The sequence below is a fragment of the Dipodomys merriami genome, unplaced genomic scaffold (genome assembly GCF_024711535.1).
Source record: "Dipodomys merriami isolate MVZ:Mamm:240054 unplaced genomic scaffold, mDipMer1.0.p SCAF_40, whole genome shotgun sequence".
NCBI classification, from domain to species: domain Eukaryota; kingdom Metazoa; phylum Chordata; class Mammalia; order Rodentia; family Heteromyidae; genus Dipodomys; species Dipodomys merriami.
Window position 1 is genome coordinate 7,051,840 of NW_027205604.1, and position 18,848 is coordinate 7,070,687.

An 18,848-nucleotide genomic window follows, 5' to 3' on the forward strand; every position below is an offset into this window, starting at 1 on the left:
GGCTACTCAGGAAGCAGAGATAAGAGGATCTTGGTTTAAAACCAGCTCCATCAAGAAAGTCCTAGACTCCCCCCCCAATAACTTAACCAAAAAACTAGACTGGAGGCATGGATCAGGTAGTAGAACACCAGCCATAAGTGGGAAAAGCTGAGCAAGAATTAGTTCAAGCCTTGAGTTCAATCATTGTGCTAACACAAAAATAAAGACAAAAATGGGGCTGAGGAGGTGGCTCAGTGGTAGAGTGCTTGTTTTGCATACATGAGTCCTTGAGTTCAGTTCCTCAGCACCACATAAACAGAAAAAGCTGAAAGCCGTGCTTTGGCTCAAATGATAGAGTGCTAACCTTGAGCTGAAGAGCTGAGGGATAGCTCCCAGGCCCAGAGTTCAGGCCCCAGGAATGGCAAAACAAAAACAAAAACAAAAACAAAAACAAAAACAAAAAACCCAACCCCTCCCCCCTCCAAAAAAACAGCTCAATTACAAAGATAAACAACGGGTCAGAGGGTGGGAAAGTGGCTCAGTGGTAGAGTGCTTGCCTTGCATGCATGAGGCCCTGGGTTTGATTCCTCAACACCAAATAAGCAGAAAAAGCCAGAAGTAGTACTGTGGCGCAAGTGGTAGAGTGCTAGCCTTGAGCTGAAGAGCTGAGGGACAGTGTCTAGGCCCAGTGTTCAGGCCCCATGACCAAATAAAGAAAATATTTTCACAAATCAAACAAAAAATACATACTACTAAATGACCCATGTTTTATATTTAAAAAAAAAAACCACATGACTCATAAAGGCCTCAACTTTTAGTGTCTTTATTTTGAAAAATACTTTGTGCACATAGCTTTAATTCGGGATTTAAAAGAAAAGTTGTCCATTTAAAACCTAAAGATACCATTTTCTTCAAATATCCCCAAGAAAAGAAAGAACTACAAGCATTTTATTAAACTTCACCTTACAAGGACTGACAGATCTCTGTGATATTTATTGTTTTTCTTACAAAGTTAATATTAGATCTCTCTGATCACATACATATAAGAAATCTCAAAAAAAAAAAAAAAAAAGAGGAGGGGGGACCAAGATGGCGACGGGGCAGTAGGGAAACGCCACAGCTCTCTCCAACCAAAAAGAGAGTTCGAGTTCCTACGCTTAATCTCCCCAAGAGACCTACAACAACAAAAAGACGAACACTCAGAGAAAAACCAGAGGCGGAGAATAACAAAAAAAGAAAGAGAGAAAAAGAAGAATTTCAAAACAGAGAAAAGCGAAGACCCCTCCCCCAACCTTTACTGGCCGCGCGGCAGTGCGCCAAGCCGCCAGCCAGCCGGCCCGGCGGGGGCTGGGGGAGCCCCAGAGACACAGCAGAGACACAGGGGGCCGCTTTCAGAACATCAGGTACTGGTTTGCAGAACAGCAGATCACCAGGAACAGAGAAACCTACCAGCTGGGAGTCTCCACGAGGATCCCACCCCCACCCCTCACTCTCCCCACCCGAGCAGAGAGGCTCCATCCCGCCAAAGCCGCTCGGCATCAGCTGAGTGACAAAAGGACCTGCCAGCAGACCACCCGGCCCGCCTGATCGCCATCGCAACGATCCAGCACTCTCCACCCGAGCAGAGAGGTTCCATCCCGCCAAAGCCGCTCGGCGCCAGCAGTGCGACAAAGGGTCCTGTCTGCAAACCACCCGCCCGCCCAATCACGATCGCAACGACCCGGCGGGGTCACTCGGGCCCCAGAGGTACCGAGAAGAAGCTGCCTGAGCGTGGACACTCTTGACCCGACAGCTTCGACAGAGGCAGAGACAGAAAAGAATCACACAGAGCCACCACCGCCCAACCCAGCCCGGATTGCAACAACAACTGACGACCTACACCACACAGAAACAACCAGCTCCAGGGTGAGTACCCCACAGGGGAAGTGTATCCCTCAAGGGAGACCAGAGCTGGAGGGAATCACCAGACCCTGACCTAGACTCCCTACCCCAGCACCCGGACCACAGGACCCACTAAAACTGGGAACTGTTTGAGAGCTCCACCAGCCCGTGGAGCACACTCAGCTGGCCAGGCTAGAGCAAGAGCACCCCTGGAAGGGAGCTTAAATGCCCAAGCCAGGAACAGCGCCCCTGGGTCAAGACTACCAACAGTAGAAGAAATTCGAACTGTGTCCCCCAGGCTGTATAACCTAGGTGGTATACACATCAGCACAGGCCTAACGAGTGCGCTCCAGGCTGCATAACCTAGGTGGTATACACATCAGCACAGGCCTAACAAGCGCGCTCCAGGCTGGGGCCGGAACCAGGCCCGGGGATCCGGCGCCTGAACAACACAACCAACTCCTCCCAATTGAAGTAAAAAGCTGAGCATACGCCTCAACAGAGGGGAGAAAACCAGGAAACAACACTCCCCCGGGAAGCACGCCTGTGACAACAAAAGACCTGGAGGCCCAGGACAAGAGAAGCCCAAACCCCACCAAAACTCCACCCATATACCCTAGACTGAGAATTGGGCAACACAGGCTGCCAGCACCTGATAGTAAGCAGGAGCTCAGACTGTTAAGGCGGCTCAGCAATAGAGTGATAGTCTTGGATGTATGAGGCCCTGGATCTGATTCCTCAGCATCACAAAAGCAAAAAGGGTCAGAAGTGGTGCTGTGGCTCAAACGGTAGGGTGCCAGCCTTGAGCTGAAAAGCTGAGGGACAGCACCCAAACCTAGAGTTCAAGCCCACAACCAGCCCAAAACAAATAAACAAAAACACATCAGGAGCTCATAGCAGACTCCAGCATTTGGGAGAGTGCATCCAGAGCATCTGTTCTTCACAAGAGTACCCGTAGGAGCAAACACAAGCAGTCTAGACTGCTCAACCCTTCCAAAGGCGGGAACTGCCAGCAATCTACAGCAGAGAGCTGAGAATCCTAAGTCAGAATAGCAGCTGGAAATAGGCTCCCAACAGAACCCAGATCAGGCACAGACTCTCTCTACCAATACAGAATCAGCAACCAAGCAAAGACAGACACACCAAAACAAAATTGAAGAGCAGTCTCCTGAACCTCCATGCGAAAATCACAGAGAAAAATCACAAGGTTTACTACCACCCAGGACAGCAAGCCCACCTCAAAAGCCAGCAGCCACACAGGGGAGAGCCCCAGTGGGAGCAAAGCAGGAATGGAAGACAAAGGCTACTTCCAAGGGTTGCTGGAGGCAATGACTCAAGAAATAAAGCGAGAAATTGATCAGAAATTGAAAGCACAAGGATGAACTATCCAAAGAGATACAGGGTATCAAACAAGAGATGCATGCAAAAATAGAAGCTGCACAAACCTCAGTAAGAAGTGAGATAAATGCCAAATTAGAGGTAATGCATACCTCATTGAGAGGTGAGATCAGTACTCTGAGAACCAACATTGAATCCATAAAGGGATCCATTTCCTCCATGCAAACCACAATAGAAGCCACTGTCAACAGAGTGAATGAAATGGAAGGTAGGGTGTCAGATACAGAAGACAGAATACACCAACTGGACCAAAAAGTGACAGATATGGAAAAAACACTCAAATTAAACCAAAGGGATATTCAAGAGCAAGCAGATAATGCTAAAAAATTTAACCTTCGCATAATTGGAGTGGACGAAGGTGAGGAATTCCAGAGCAAGGGAATGCAACACCTATTTAACAAGATAATCAATGAAAATTTTCCCCACCTCAAAAACGACCATCTTAACTACATCACAAAAGCTTATCGAACACCCAACAAGCAAGACCCCAGGAGAAACACTTCTAGACACATTATAGTAAAAATGATAGATCTGAATAATAAGGAAACAATCCTGCATGCAGCAAAAATGAAGAAGGAGCTATACTACAATGGGAAAAAAATTAAGAATTACTGCAGATCTCTCCACACAAACAATGAATGCAAGAAAAGCCTGGGAAAGCACCATACGAGCCCTGAGAGCCAATAACTGCCAACCCAGACTGATCTACCCGGCAAAGCTAGCATTCACATTTGATGGAGAACTGAAAACTTTTAATAGCAAAGAAAAACTAAATGAATACATAAACATTAAGCCAGCATTACAAAGAATTCTAAGAGGGGGGACACAACCTGAAGAAAGCAGCCAGGAACTGGGGCCTGCCCCAAACAGGCGTTACTCAAAGTCTAACTGAGCAAGCACAGGAGGAAAGGAAAAAAGAAAAACTTAGGAAAACGGAATGGCAGGGACAACAATGCATCTCTCTATACTTTCTCTTAATATAAATGGGCTGAATTCGCCAATTAAAAGAAAACGAACTGAGGACTGGATAAGAAAACAAGACCCATCCATCTGTTGCCTTCAGGAGACCCACCTCTCAGCCAAACATACAAACAAACTCAGAGTGAAGGGGTGGAAAAGGATCTACCAATCAAACGCCCCCAGTAAGAAAGCAGGTGTAGCTATCCTGATATCTGACAAAATAAACTTTTCATTAAAATCAGTACAGAAAGACAAGGACGGACACTACATATTAATAAAGGGAACAATCCAAGAGGAGGATATAACCATCATCAACTTATATGCCCCAAATATTGGTGCACCCAGATATGTCAAACAAATGCTCTCAAACTTACAGAATAAAATAGATCCCAATACGATAATACTAGGAGACTTTAACACACCACTCTCACCAAAGGACAGGTCTACCAACCAGAGGATTGGCAAAGAAGCTACCGAATTAAGAGAGGCCATACTTCAAGCGGAATTAACTGACATCTACCGAGTATTTTACCCTAAAACAACACAGTACACATTCTTCTCAGCAGCTCACGGAACTTTCTCCAAAATAGACCATATCATAGTTCATGCAAGGAACTTAAGCAAATACAAAGGGATCGACATAATACCCTGTATCCTATCTGACCACAGTGGAATCAAGCTAGCTCTCAATAACAAAGCATACCGCAGAAATTTCTCCAATACATGGAAATTGAACAGCACACTCCTTAACAATGCCTGGATAACAGAAGAGATCAGAGAAGAAATAAAGCATTTCCTACAATTCAATGAAAATGAAAACACCTCACAAAGAAACTTGTGGGACACAGCAAAAGCAGTCCTGAGGGGCAAATTTATTGCCCTCAGTGCCCACATCAAGAGAATGGAGACAGACCAAGTAAATAATCTCATGTTGCAATTAAAACAGCTAGAAAAACAGGAAAAAATGGGACCTAAAGCTACTAGAAGAAGCCAAATAACCAAATTAAAAGCAGAGATTAACCAATTAGAAAATCAGAAAACCATAACCAAAATAAACCAAACAAAAAGCTGGTTCTTTGAAAAAATAAACAAAATTGATGGCCCATTGGCTAGATTAATTAAAAAAAGAAGAGAGGAAACCCATATTAATAGGATTAGGGATGCCACGGGAAACATCACCACACGTACCCAAGATATCCAAACAATTCTAACAGACTACTTTCAAAAGCTATACTCTCTAAAGGAAGAAAATCGGGCAGAAATGGATGCATTTTTAGAGAAATACAAGTTGCCCAAACTGAGCAAAGAAGAAGTTAACCAATTAAATAAGCCAATATCCTATAATGAGATACAGGAAGCTATCAAAAGTCTTCCAACAAAAAAAAGCCCAGGACCAGATGGATTCACAGCAGAATTCTATAAGACCTTTAAACAAGAACTAATACCCATACTCCTCAAGCTCTTCAGAGAAACAGAGAAGGAAGGAGCTATCCCAAACTCATTCTACGAAGCCAATATCACACTCATCCCCAAACCAGGCAAAGACCCAACCAAAAAGGAGAATTACAGGCCAATCTCCTTGATGAACACAGATGCAAAGATCCTTAACAAGATTCTAGCTAACAGAATCCAGAAACACATAAAAAAAATAATTCATTATGACCAGGTAGGCTTCATCCCAGAGACACAGGGATGGTTTAACATACGTAAGTCAATAAATGTAATCCAACATATCAACAGAGCCAAGGTCAAGAATCACATGATTATCGCTATAGATGCAGAAAAGGCCTTTGACAAAATTCAACATTCATTCATGCTAAAAGCTCTGGAGAAAATAGGAATAGAAGGAACATTTCTAAAAACAATAAAAGCCATTTATGACAGACCAATAGCCAATATTATACTTAATGGGGAAAAGCTGCAACCAATTCTCCTAAAATCAGGAACAAGGCAAGGATGCCCACTGTCTCCACTCCTCTTCAATATAGTCCTAGAACCCTTAGCCAGGGCAATAAGGCAAGAAAAAGACATTAAAGGGATCCGCATAGGGAAAGAAGAAGTTAAACTATCCCTTTTTGCAGATGACATGATACTATACCTCCACGATCCCAAAAACTCCATCCCCAAACTCTTAGAAATCATAAATCACTTCGGCAAAATAGCAGGATACAAAATAAACCCACAAAAATCAGTTGCCTTCCTATACACTGATAATGTACAGGAAGAGAGGGAAATAAAGGGAGCAACCCCATTCACAATAACCTCCCGAAAAATAAAATATTTAGGAATTAACCTAACCAAAGATGTAAAAGAACTATTTAATGAGAACTATAAAAAGTTAAAGAAAGAAATTGCAGAAGACACTAGGAAATGGAAAGATCTCCCATGCTCCTGGATAGGCCGACTTAATATAGTAAAGATGGTAATACTTCCAAAACTAATATACAAATTCAACGCAATTCCTATTAAAATCCCAATGACGTACATCACTGAAATACAGAAAACAGTCCAAAAATTCATATGGAACAACAAAAGACCTAGAATAGCCAAAACAATTCTAGGGGATAAAGACAATATGGGAGGGCTATCCATGCCGAACTTCAAACTCTACTACAGAGCTATAATAACAAAGACAGCATGGTACTGGCACAAAAACAGACCCGAAGACCAATGGAACAGAATAGAAGATCCAGAAATAAACCCACAGGCCTACAGCCAGCTGATATTCGACAAAGGAGCCAAAGACATACAATGGAAGAAACACAGCCTCTTCAACCGCTGGTGCTGGGAAAACTGGGCAGCCACATGCAGAAAACTAAAAGTGGACCCCAGCCTATCACCATGCACCAACATCAACTCAAAATGGATTAAAGACCTTAACATTAAACCTGAATCTCTGAAACTACTGCAGGACAGAGTAGGAGAGACACTTGAACTAATAGGCACAGGAAGGAACTTCCTGAACAGAGTCCCAGGGTCACAACAAATTGGAGAGAGACTCGACAAATGGGACTACCTTAAAATAAAAAGCTTCTGCACAGATAAAGCTATCGCAACCAAGCTAGAAAGACAACCAACTAATTGGGAAAAAATATTTACCAGCAATATATCAGACAAGGGGTTAACATCCTGTATATACAGGGAACTCAAGAAACTAATCCCTCCCAAACCCAACAAACCAATTACTAAATGGGCAAGGGAACTAAAGAGGGACTTCTCAAATGAAGAAATAAAAATGGCAAAGAAACACATGAGGAAATGTTCATCATCCCTGGTGGTGAAGGAAATGCAAATAAAGACAACCCTGAGATACCACCTTACCCCAGTCAGAATGTCCCACATCCATAAATCAGCCAACGACAAATGCTGGAGGGGATGTGGAGAACGAGGAACGCTATTACACTGCTGGTGGGAATGTACACTCATACAACCACTTTGGAAAGCAGTCTGGAGGGTCCTTAGAAAGCTAAAGATTGACCTCCCTTACGACCCAGTCATACCACTTCTAGGCATCTACCCTGAACAACAGGAACCAATATACAAGGACACGTGCACCTCCATGTTTATTGCAGCACTGTTCGCAATAGCTAGGATATGGAAACAACCTAGATGCCCCACCACAGATGAATGGATCCAAAAATTGTGGTATCTATACGCAATGGAATATTATGCAGCCATTAGAAATGACAAAATAATGGCATTTGCAGGGAAATGGATGGAGCTAGAAGGAATCATGTTGAGCGAGGTAAGCCAAGAACGAAGAGACAAACAGTACATGGTCTCCCTGATAAGTGGATGATGAATCCAAAATGTTAGGTGATATGACAAAACTAACAGGACTTAAGAAACAAAGAACTCCCACTCATCTGGTTGAACCACTACTAAATATCCCCATGCTGCTGATCACATATATGGTATATAACATATGAGCACCGTTATATATTACAGACTGTGATAGACAATTTGCTCCAGGAAAGTTAGAATGAACTTGTGACTTTAAATGAGCATCATTATTCCACAATACTGTGAATTTCCGGAAATTAAGTAATCACTTAATCACAATCAAAAAAAAAAAAAAAAAAGAACCTTGGGGAAGGGAGGGAGGGAGGGGATGGTAGGGGGAAAACAATGGAGGGGGTAACAATGTTCAAGAGGAAGTGGAAGTGTACTCATTACCTCACTCATGTAACTGTAACCCTCTGTATAGTATTTTTACAATAAAAAAAATAAAATAAAATAAAAAAAAAAAGAAATCTCAAGGACAGCTTGCTTGATTTTGTTACTCCCAGTTATAATCCTGGAAGGCACCAGTAACTTACACCAGTTACTCCAGTTACAATCCTGAGGTCCCCTCAGCCAGGACATGCACGGCCTCATGTGAAGGCTCCCACACCTAACTGGAAACTGGCAGCTTCCTCCCTCAGATGTGGTTCCATGTCTCCTCTCCCTTCCTGCTGCTTCTAGACTCTGGGAGCACATCTGTTTTTGTCCTTGCCTTTCTATCCAGGGTGTCTCTGATGTGGTCTAAAGACACAGGCAAACACGAACCCTCCTTCTTCCCCCTTCTTTCTTTTTTTTTCCCCTGTGCTGGTACTGGGGTTTGAACTCAGGGCTTTGAACTCTCTCTTAGCTTTTCCACCCAAGTCTGACTCTACCACTTGAGCCACACCTTTACTTCCCCGTTCTTTTTACTGGTTACCTGGAGATAAGATCTCTTCCATTTTGCCTGCCTGGGCTCACTTTCAACCACAACCCTCAGATCTCAGCCTTCTGAGAAGCTGGGATTACAGGGGTGACCCACTAGGGCCCTGGCTCAACCTTATCTTAGAGCAATACCATTGTTATTGATCTTCCTGTCTATAAAGTCACCATGGTTGATATGTTACAATATTAGTCCATATTTTTGTAATTTCTTTTGCTTTCTAAAGATATTTTTTTCTTCTTTTCAGACAGAATTCCTTGATATAAGCCAGCTGTCTTTTATCCGTGATTTGGGACCAAAGGGCCTGTAAGTTCCCATATTGGGTCTTTAGAGAATGTGAAAAGTTGATTGGCATTTGACATTGGCTTTTCTCTCCAGTAGACTTAGAGTAACTGAAAGAACCTGCTCATTCATCCTTCAGTAAATAGAAGATCCCTTCTTGTAATCACATTTGGAAGTTACCTATTTACCCATCATTCATTTTGATAATGATTAACAATAATTCTATGTAAAAATATGATGTGTGACTAGATGGGAATTTGTTACATGTTTATTTTCCCTTATAATATTGGATCTTGATCATAAGAAGAGCTTAAAATTTTATGTTTAGTAAGTTAAAAACTGCTAATTCTTTTAAAATTGCTCATTTCTTCAGTGGCAATTGCTTTCTTTGTCATGTCTTTCCAAATCAAGAAACTAGCATGTTCTTTTTTGAAAAAATAGTTAGTTTTTATTGTCTTTAAGTAGTTGTACAAAGGAGCTGCCATCTGAACAAAGCAATTCTAGTAGCCAGTAGCTTCACTCTACTTCCTTGGGCCGGACTCAGTTGTTAGACCTAAGTATGTAGGGGTACAGAGGTGGGCTGGGATATGAGGGGTGAACCCTGTGTGTTAACAGTGGTAGAACCCCAGAGAAATACACAGTCTTTTTTTTCTTTTCATTTCTTCATTAGGGTAAATTAGTTGTACAGAAGGATAAGCCTCAGGATAACATTTTCATGCATTAAGCTGCATTGGGTCTGTGTTAGGTTGTCAAGATTGGAACCTTTAGTATCTAGAGCCAGGAGCTGGAGTGTCTGGAGGGCTTGAATTCAGGTCTGACAAATTTTCACAGCTTCAAATGTTAAAAGGGCTGTTTCTGCCTCATGCACTTCTATGGTTGGCTGCCAGTGTTTCCAAGCTAACAAACATGGCGGAAAGAGAACTGTGATTGGAGGAGGAAGAGGAAAGGGAAAGTGAAGTAAGAGCCACACCGTTATGTGGCCCCAAGTGTGAGGCTCAGCTGAGCGTGACTTGAAAGTCTGAAGACGATGGGGTAATGATGGGATAATTCGATGTCTCTTTCAGAGAAGGAATGGTCATGAAAAGATCTGGGGGACACAGAATTCCAGGATTGAACTGCTGTGGCCAGGGACGGGCGTGCTACCGATGGTCAAAAAGGTAGGACTCCAGAGTTTTGACTTTGTTTAATAAGCAAGATATTTTGGGGGAGTGTTTATTTCTGAACTTCAAAAAGGTTATACAAGGTGGTTGAAACATACTAAATACATTTTTAAAAAACAGCAGGAGGGGGCTTAGAGGAGGGTGAACTAGTAGAGTAAGTGCTTAAAATGTGCAAAGGAACTGGGTTCGACTCTCAATCCAAAAAATAAAAGGAGAGATGAGAGAGGGAGAGAGGGAGGGAGGGAAGAAGGAAGGAAAGAAGGGAAGAAGGGAAGGAAGGAAGCAAACATAACCCAGTCAGCCAGAGGTCTGCCAGAGAAGAGATGCTAATAGCCAATGAGCAGATGAACAGATGTTCAACATAAAGCCGGGTGCTAGGGGCTCATAACTGTCATCCTAGCTACTCAGAAGGCAGAAAACTAGAGGATCAAGGTTTGAAGTCAGACCAAGTAGAAGAATCCACAAAATTCCATCCATAATTAATCAGCAAAAAGATGGACTGGTGGCCTAGCTCAAGTGGTAGTATACAAGCCATGAGCTGGTAAACTGAATGAGTTTGAGGACCTGTGTTAAAACTTCAGAACCTAAAAAAAAAAAAGAAATGTGTATGTATACATACATAATTTTTATTTCTGTATACCTTGAAAATGATAAATGAGCTCATATGTAAATGCAGAATTGAGCTTTGAGTATATTTAAAACATATAAAACTAACATAGTGATCTACTTCTAAACATAAAAAAAAAAACATATGACCGAGAGAAATTACCATCAAATTGGGCTTTTACTTTCTGAGTTTGAAATTACAAGGCAAAGATCAGAAGACTAAACTGAAGAAAACAGAACATTTCTCTTATAAATGACAGTAAGATTCTAGAAATGGTTTTTGTTTTCACATGAACCCCTTAACTTGAATAAATCTGGGGTATGATATCAAGGAAGTCCAGAGACTCCCACTTGAGATTTCTCACCCCAAATTATGAGGAACCCCATGACTTACTTGAGCTTATGGGAGCACAGAAGTTTGTGAAGTTGGGTAGTGCCAGGAAGCCGAGTGAGGAAGGGTAGAAGAAAGAGCAGGGGAGAGCCGCTGTAGGATGTCCCAGCTGCACATTGTCATGGCAACCAGATGCAGGCCTACAGGAGAAGAAACCCAATGCAGCAGAATTAGGAAGGAGGACTCCCAGCCTACTCCTGTCAGGTCTCCCTGTCCCAGCCCAGGCCTCTCCCAACCCTCTGCCACCCTGCACAGATTCCTTGTGCTGGATCTCTGTGTCTAAGTCAGCTGCTAGTCTAACCACAGCATCTCCAACCAGTGTTTAAGCACCAATGGTCTTTTATCCAGAGACGCTCTGGGATGTAAGAGCTCCCTGCTGGTGTTCAGAGCAGAATAGAAATGCCAACATTACCATCCTTTCCTCTGACTCAGTGTCAGCTCTCTCCTGGATTGTGATGAATCTTCAGCATGTTCTGAGCCGTCTCCTAAAGCAGTCCAGCAGGAAGGTGACTTTAACACCACCCACAACACTTCCTTGCCTCCTCCAGCCTCTACCTCCCTGCTAGCTCCTGATGAGCTGCTGGAGACATCTCAGCCTCATTCCGGCTTACCTCAGGGGCACCCCGCCGCTAAGCAGCCACTCAGGAAACAGAAAGAAGCCTTGGTGGTGAATTGGGTCATTCATGGGTGTGTTATAGCCATTGTGCAAGCCAGATCCCACTTTCCCAGAGCTCGGCAGGAAGGAAGTTGATAAAAATCCCAAGAGTGATGAAAGCTTTGGAAGAAAAATGGCTGCAGGCTATTGAACACACAGTCAAGGAAAAGCTATATAAGGAAAAGCTTTTTGTAAGGGCACTGGGATTTGAACTCAGGGCCTTATTCTTGCTAGGCAGGCATTCTACCACTTGAGCTGTACCTTCAGCTCTCTTTTTATGCTTTAGTTATTTTTTTATATAGGATCTCACATTTTTGTCTGGAACAAACCTGGGACCACGATCCTCCTATTTAGCCTCCTATTTATGTCACACTGTGCCCAACTTGGGTGAGACGGGTTATGCTAACTTTTTTCCTGTGGTGGTTCCTTCCAGTCTCCTTCTCTTGAAATAGTTGGGATTACAGGCATGAGCCACTACACCAGGCCAAGGAAAGGCTCCAGGAGGAGCTGACTCTTGAGTTATAACTTCTGTGAGAAATAGGAGCAGGGACAGCAAGGGAGACTTGGCTATCTAGAAGAAATATGCCCTTTTAAAAACTTTATGTTAAATCATGTTTCAACCAGGACAATAAAAAAAAATCCTTCCTACAAGGAAATGCATCATATTTTAAATTGTGTCAGTCTGTGAAAATTAAAGCCTTGCGTCCATATTCATCGTTCTGGAATCACATTTGATGGATTTAAAATATCATATAAATAGTAACGTTTAGCTGACAAGATTAGTTTAGGAAGTTTCTCATTGTAGCAGACTATCCATGCCTAAGTGGGATTTACTTTAAAAAATATGTTTATTATCTTTAGATAGTTGTACAAAGGAATTGCCATTCAAGGATGCAGGTTATGAATACAGTGTATCTTGATCATACCTTTCAGTATTCTCACTCACCCTTCCCAACTCACCCCTTCCCTTATTTTTCTCAATTTCATTGTATATACAAAAACTTATGTCTGCACAAATGGCCCTGTCCTCCCTTTCTTTATGTGCCCATTTTTTTTATACTTATTTTGTTGGGATTTACTTTCTTTTTTTTTGGTGAGTCTTGGGGCTTGAACTCAGGGCCTTGGGTGCTGTCCCTGAGCTTTTTCACTCAAAGCTAGCACAGCTAGCACTCTACCACTTAGAGCCACAGGGCCACTTCCAGTTTTCTGGTGGTTTATTGGAGATGAGTCCCTCGGACTTTCCTGCCCAGGCTGGCTTTGAACCACAATCCTCAGATCTCAGCCCCCTGAATAGCTAGGATTACAGGTGTGAACTACTGGTGCCTGGCTTGGGATTCACTTTCAAAGGTGACTTTCACAGCTCTCTTTTGTCTTATGTGAGACAGAAAGCTACCTGATCCCATGTTTATCCTGGCTTGACACATGGAGATAAAGCAAACAGAGCTGTTAAACTCCAACTCCCTTTAAGAGCCGTCCTGTCCCCTGGGCAAGTAGAAAGGAAACCCTACAACACCATCTCTGGAAACACTTTCTCCCACGGTGTCCAACATCTGCTCTAAGAGCAAATTCTCTGCCCTTGGCCATAGACTAGAAGTTGAATTTCTCAGCTCAAATAATGCTTTAAGGGAGAGAACTGCGGAGATGTTAAGAAATGCATTTCTGAACATTTTAGGCAGTGAGCGTGTTTAAATGCTGTCGTCCACACTGTGACCCATTGCAGCAACCACTACTTACAGGGGATGGAGGACCATGTTTGGAGGTTGGCAGTGATCTCCTATACAGAGATGTTTAAACTAAGGCTCCGATCAGCAATACCAGAGTCTCTGTGGGCTGATTTGGAAGGAATGTTCTAGACAGAAGCACAGCAAATGTGAAAGCTAGAAAGTGAGCAGGCTTGGCAAGTCTGAAGCACAGTGGGAGAGAACAGCAGAGGAATTAGCTGAAGAAAGGGCAGAGCTGGGACTGGAGCCTGGGGAGGTGGACCCCAGGGCAAGAGCTCCAGTCCTCTGCCTCCTGTTAAAGAGGCTCCTCAGGAGGCTGAGATGTGGAGGACTGTGGTTTAAAACCAGCTTGAGGAAGAAAAGTTTGCAAGACTGGATCACCATGACAAAAAGGAGGCATGGTTCAAGTGGAAAGAGTGCCAGCTGTGAGAAAACAAGCCGAGTGAGTGCATGAGACCCTGAGTTCAAGTCCTAGTACAAACCAAAAAAAAAAAAAAAAAAAAAAAAAGAAAAGAAAAAAGAAAGAAAGAAAGAAAAATTATTGACCAAAACACAAGGGGAGGGCAAGCATGAAAAGAGTTTCACAAATGGCATTCCAGCCTGCCCACATTGGGGGAGCAGGGAGCTTCCATTTAGGGTGCAACTCACCTGTGGGTTTAGCCTTGCTTGGGCAGAATGCATTAATTTTATTTCCATTACTGGAGTCTCCGTGTGAATGAGAGCAAAGCTCCCCATTCTTTTTTTTTTTTTTTTATGTTTCATTTTAACTTTTATTTATAAAAGCAAAAGGAAAACCCCAAAATGTTAGACTATAATAGAAATTATGTTTATAATCTTGTGAATATTTTTTTTTATTGTAAAGATACTATACAGAGGGTTACAGTTACATGAGTGAGGTAATGAGTACACTTCCACTTCCTCTTGAACATTGTTACCCCCTCCATTGTTTTCCCCCTACCATCCCCTCCCTCCCTCCCTTCCCCAAGGTTCTTTTTTTTTTTTTTTTGATTGTGATTAAGTGATTACTTAATTTCCGGAAATTCACAGTATTGTGGAATAATGATGCTCATTTAAAGTCACAAGTTCATTCTAACTTTCCTGGAGCAAATTGTCTATCACAGTCTGTAATATATAACGGTGCTCATATGTTATATACCATATATGTGATCAGCAGCATGGGGATATTTAGTAGTGGTTCAACCAGATGAGTGGGAGTTCTTTGTTTCTTAAGTCCTGTTAGTTTTGTCATATCACCTAACATTTTGGATTCATCATCCACTTAGCAGGGAGACCATGTACTGTTTGTCTCTTCGTTCTTGGCTTACCTCACTCAACATGATTCCTTCTAGCTCCATCCATTTCCCTGCAAATGCCATTATTTTGTCATTTCTAATGGCTGCATAATATTCCATTGCGTATAGATACCACAATTTTTGGATCCATTCATCTGTGGTGGGGCATCTAGGTTGTTTCCATATCCTAGCTATTGCCAACAGTCAAAGCTCCCCATTCTGACGTGTGGACACAGCCTGCTTCCCGCTCCTCCTCCCCCCCACTGCTGCGCCTCAATAGCAGGTACCCTGCACCCTGCACACCCGCACAAGGACACCTGTGTGCTTCTTCTACCTAAGGACGTGTTCTGCTGCCCTTGGCCCTGGGATTACGTCAGGAGCGTGGGTCTCTGGAGTATTTCTCCTATCTGTTTTGCAGTACCCATGCTGGGCACGCTGGTCCAAGCTCTAGCTGATGGTGGTATTCACATCCCCTTAACTTCCACACAGGCAAAGCTGCATGTCCAGCGTGTTTGACATAGCTCCCAGGCTGTTAGCTGCCAGTATGGCTTCCAGAGCCCATGCCCCTTCTTGGTCAGCAGTGTAACACAGCAATGCCAGACAGCCGAGCCAGGGTCACAATGTCTGCTCTCTGGATTGCACCACAGGCCAGACAAAAGAGGGAACTTTCCTATAAATGGGGTTCCATCTTCTCTTTTTGCCTCAGCCAAGTTTGCTCAACTGTAGCTACATGTCTGAGCCACTTTAGTGGCTCACCCCTATAATCCTAGCTACTCAGGAAGCTGAGATCTGAAGATCACAGATGCAAGCCAACATGGGCAGACAAATTCAAGAGACTCTTATCTGCAATTAGCCAACAAAAGGCTGGAAGTGGAGGTGTGGCTCAAGTAGCAGAGTGTAAGCCTGGAGGGAGAGAACCAAGAGAGAGCAAAAGACCCTGAGTTCAAGCCCCAGTACCTGCTCTATCATATGCAGTTACCCAGAGTGCTTTGCTCTATCAGGTGTGTCACATCATGCCTTTCATTGCTTTATTCCATTCTGAATGGGTTCATTGGACCCGCATGCAGTGACAGGCAGTGGGAAATACATGGTGTCTTTCCATCTGATAAATATGGCATTGGCATGCCAAGTGATGCAAGCACACACTATAATCCACTCCTGTCTCTTCTTTCTTGCTCTCCCCATGATCAGTGTGAACCTGCCACCTTTATCTTTACGACTCAGAAAGTGGGTGCTAGCCCAGTCAACAACCATGAACTTGCTAGAAATTCTCTGAGACTGGGGTACCAATCTGTACCAAGCCCTCTTTCCCTTCATCCTTTCTAAAGCACAGACTCATTGGGATGTTCATCCTTGGTGCCAGCCTGTGCCCACCCTCACTGAGTTGTCACTGTAAAGCACAGTAATGTATGCTTGTTCTGCTAATATTTATCAAAGGTTTCCCCTCCTCCCCCTCCCCCTCCCCCTCCTCCCCCTCCCCCTCCTCCCCCTCCCCCTCTTCCCCCTCCTCTTCCTCCTCCTCCTTCTCCTCCTCCTCCTCTTCCTCCTTCTTCTTCATTTTTTAACCAGTCCTGGGGCTTGAACTCGGCACCTGGGTGTTATCCTTGAGCTTTTTGATTTTGTTCAGGGATTATGCTCTACCACTTGAACCACAGCTCCACCTTCTGGGATTTTTGCCAGTTAATTGGAGATAAGAGTCTTATAGACTTTCCTGCCAAAGCTGGCTTTGAACTGTGTTCCTCAGAACTCAGCTTCCTCGAGTAGCTAGGATGACAGCCATGGGCTACCGGTGCCCAGCTTCTCAACATTTCTTAAGCCACAACTAATGTGTAAGGAACAACAGACAATGTGAAACACTGGTTGCTGGCTGAATCTTGTAAGTGGGAATTTTTCTTCAGACCAATAAATGTGTTTGCCTCTCCATGATAGTGAATGTTAGTCAACAGCAACTTAATGTGTCCTTCTAAGGCTGGGGTCCTCTGTCCACCACCAGACCCCTGCCCATGCCAGGGCTGCACCCTTAGAGGCTGACAAACTAATGAGCTGTGTTGAATAGTATACTGTCAATTCTTGGTGAAAGATAGTAGAAATGGTGTAGTGGTATTTGCATTCATGGTAATGCTACTTCTCTCCCTTCACTTTCCATTTTCTCTCCCTTCTTTTCTTTGCCTCCCTCTTTTCCTTCTATTTCAATACTTCACACATGCTCAGTAAGCACCCTACCACTGAGCCACATCCCCAGCCATTGTTTCTTAGTGATTTTTAAACAATAAGTCCCCATGTAAAACAGAGCACTGTTTTAATACACTGTCTGCTAGTGTCATAACTATTTATTCTTGCAGGTTCACATAAAATGTTTGTCCCCCTCATGCAGGTGGCTGATAGTGAAAGATTCCTTCTTACTCTACATGAAACCCGACAGCGGGGCCATCGCCTTTGTCCTGCTGGTGGACAAGGAGTTCCAGATCAAGGTGGGACGGAAGGAGACAGAAACCAAGTACGGCGTTCGAATCGATAATCTTTCAAGGTAGAAATGCCAGATATTAAAAAAATATATTCCTGTCAAAGTCTCTTAAAAACAGAGGTTTTCTTTCAGCTTTAAGGGAGAAGAGAGTTGAATAAATATTAGAAAATTGTTGTTTAGAACACATCCTGAATCAGAAGTGAGGAAATATATGTGTCTGTATACACATATATACTAATATGCGTATATATATATATATATATATATATATATATATGCAGGAAAGCAAGACGTGTGTGTGTGTATATATATATATATATATATATATGTATATATGTGTACAGATATGACATGTCTTGTTTTTCTGCACTGGCAGTTGAACCCAGGGCCTTCTATGCATTAGGCAAGTGCTGTATCGGCTGAGCCCTTGCTTTTTCTGAGACAAGGTCTCATTATGTATCTCAGGCTGACTTCAAATTTGGGATCTTACCACCTCAGCCTCCTGAGTGCTAGATTACAGGTGTACCCCACCCCAACTGGCTGCCTTGAATATATTTGTAAGAATGGAGTACCATTTATATAACACAGTCAGAATTAATGACTCTGCATGTCAATACTTTAACAAAACATTCTACTCCATTTACCAGTTTACCAAAGTAGCCAAAAAAGTAATCATTTACGGTATAAAACTAATAAAATTTTCATTTATAAATCAATAAATATCCAATAATAATTTTTTAAATCTAAAAAGTGATTTATAGAAATCCTGCTTATATATAGATTTTTGAGAAAAAATACTCAAGTTCAAATATACACGTGAGTATTATAGTTATTTATATGTTATATTTTACTCTTGAGTGCATGTGTGTGGATATGTTTCTTTTTGGAAGATAGTAATCATGCCCTGTATGTGTGTGTGTGTGTGTGTGTGTGTGTGTGTGTGTGTGTGTACCTGCATTCATCTCTATATCTCATGTATATGAATTTATATCATTTCTCCTTACACAGTTTATACAAAGATACACATGTCATCACTAATACATGCTGTATGGCTGTGGGTATCAAGATCCTGTTTCTCTATGAGAAGGGAATATTTCAGATTGTTATTGGAAACACCATGATGCTGCTATTCAGCCTCCTGGCTGGCCCCTATCTCCTGCTTTCCACAGGCCCACAGGACTGGGCCACATTCACATTGGTCCCCATAACTCTCCCTTTCCCCTCCCTCTCTTTCTTGTATGAGCTTCATGGCCAAATGGATCTGTTCCAGGCTAGGTTCCCCAGCCTCCTCCTGGGTTTCCCCAGACTCCTTCCTGGCACATGCACTCCAACAACTCCAGGGGTAATTCAAGGCCCC

The 18,848-nt window shown here is 42.9% G+C and overlaps 1 protein-coding gene across 3 annotated transcripts in view; it reads left to right on the forward strand.

Annotated features, from left to right (window-relative positions):
* Nucleotides 1-18,848, forward strand: part of Pld1 (phospholipase D1) — a 152,365-nt gene that overhangs the window by 57,438 nt on the left and 76,079 nt on the right. For all 3 annotated transcript variants that reach the window (XM_069991897.1, XM_069991896.1, XM_069991898.1), the window contains exons 7-9: nucleotides 9,168-9,226; nucleotides 10,267-10,359; nucleotides 17,402-17,554. In XM_069991897.1, the coding sequence (XP_069847998.1) occupies nucleotides 9,168-9,226; nucleotides 10,267-10,359; nucleotides 17,402-17,554 (305 nt within the window). The remainder of the gene's footprint in view (nucleotides 1-9,167; nucleotides 9,227-10,266; nucleotides 10,360-17,401; nucleotides 17,555-18,848) is intronic.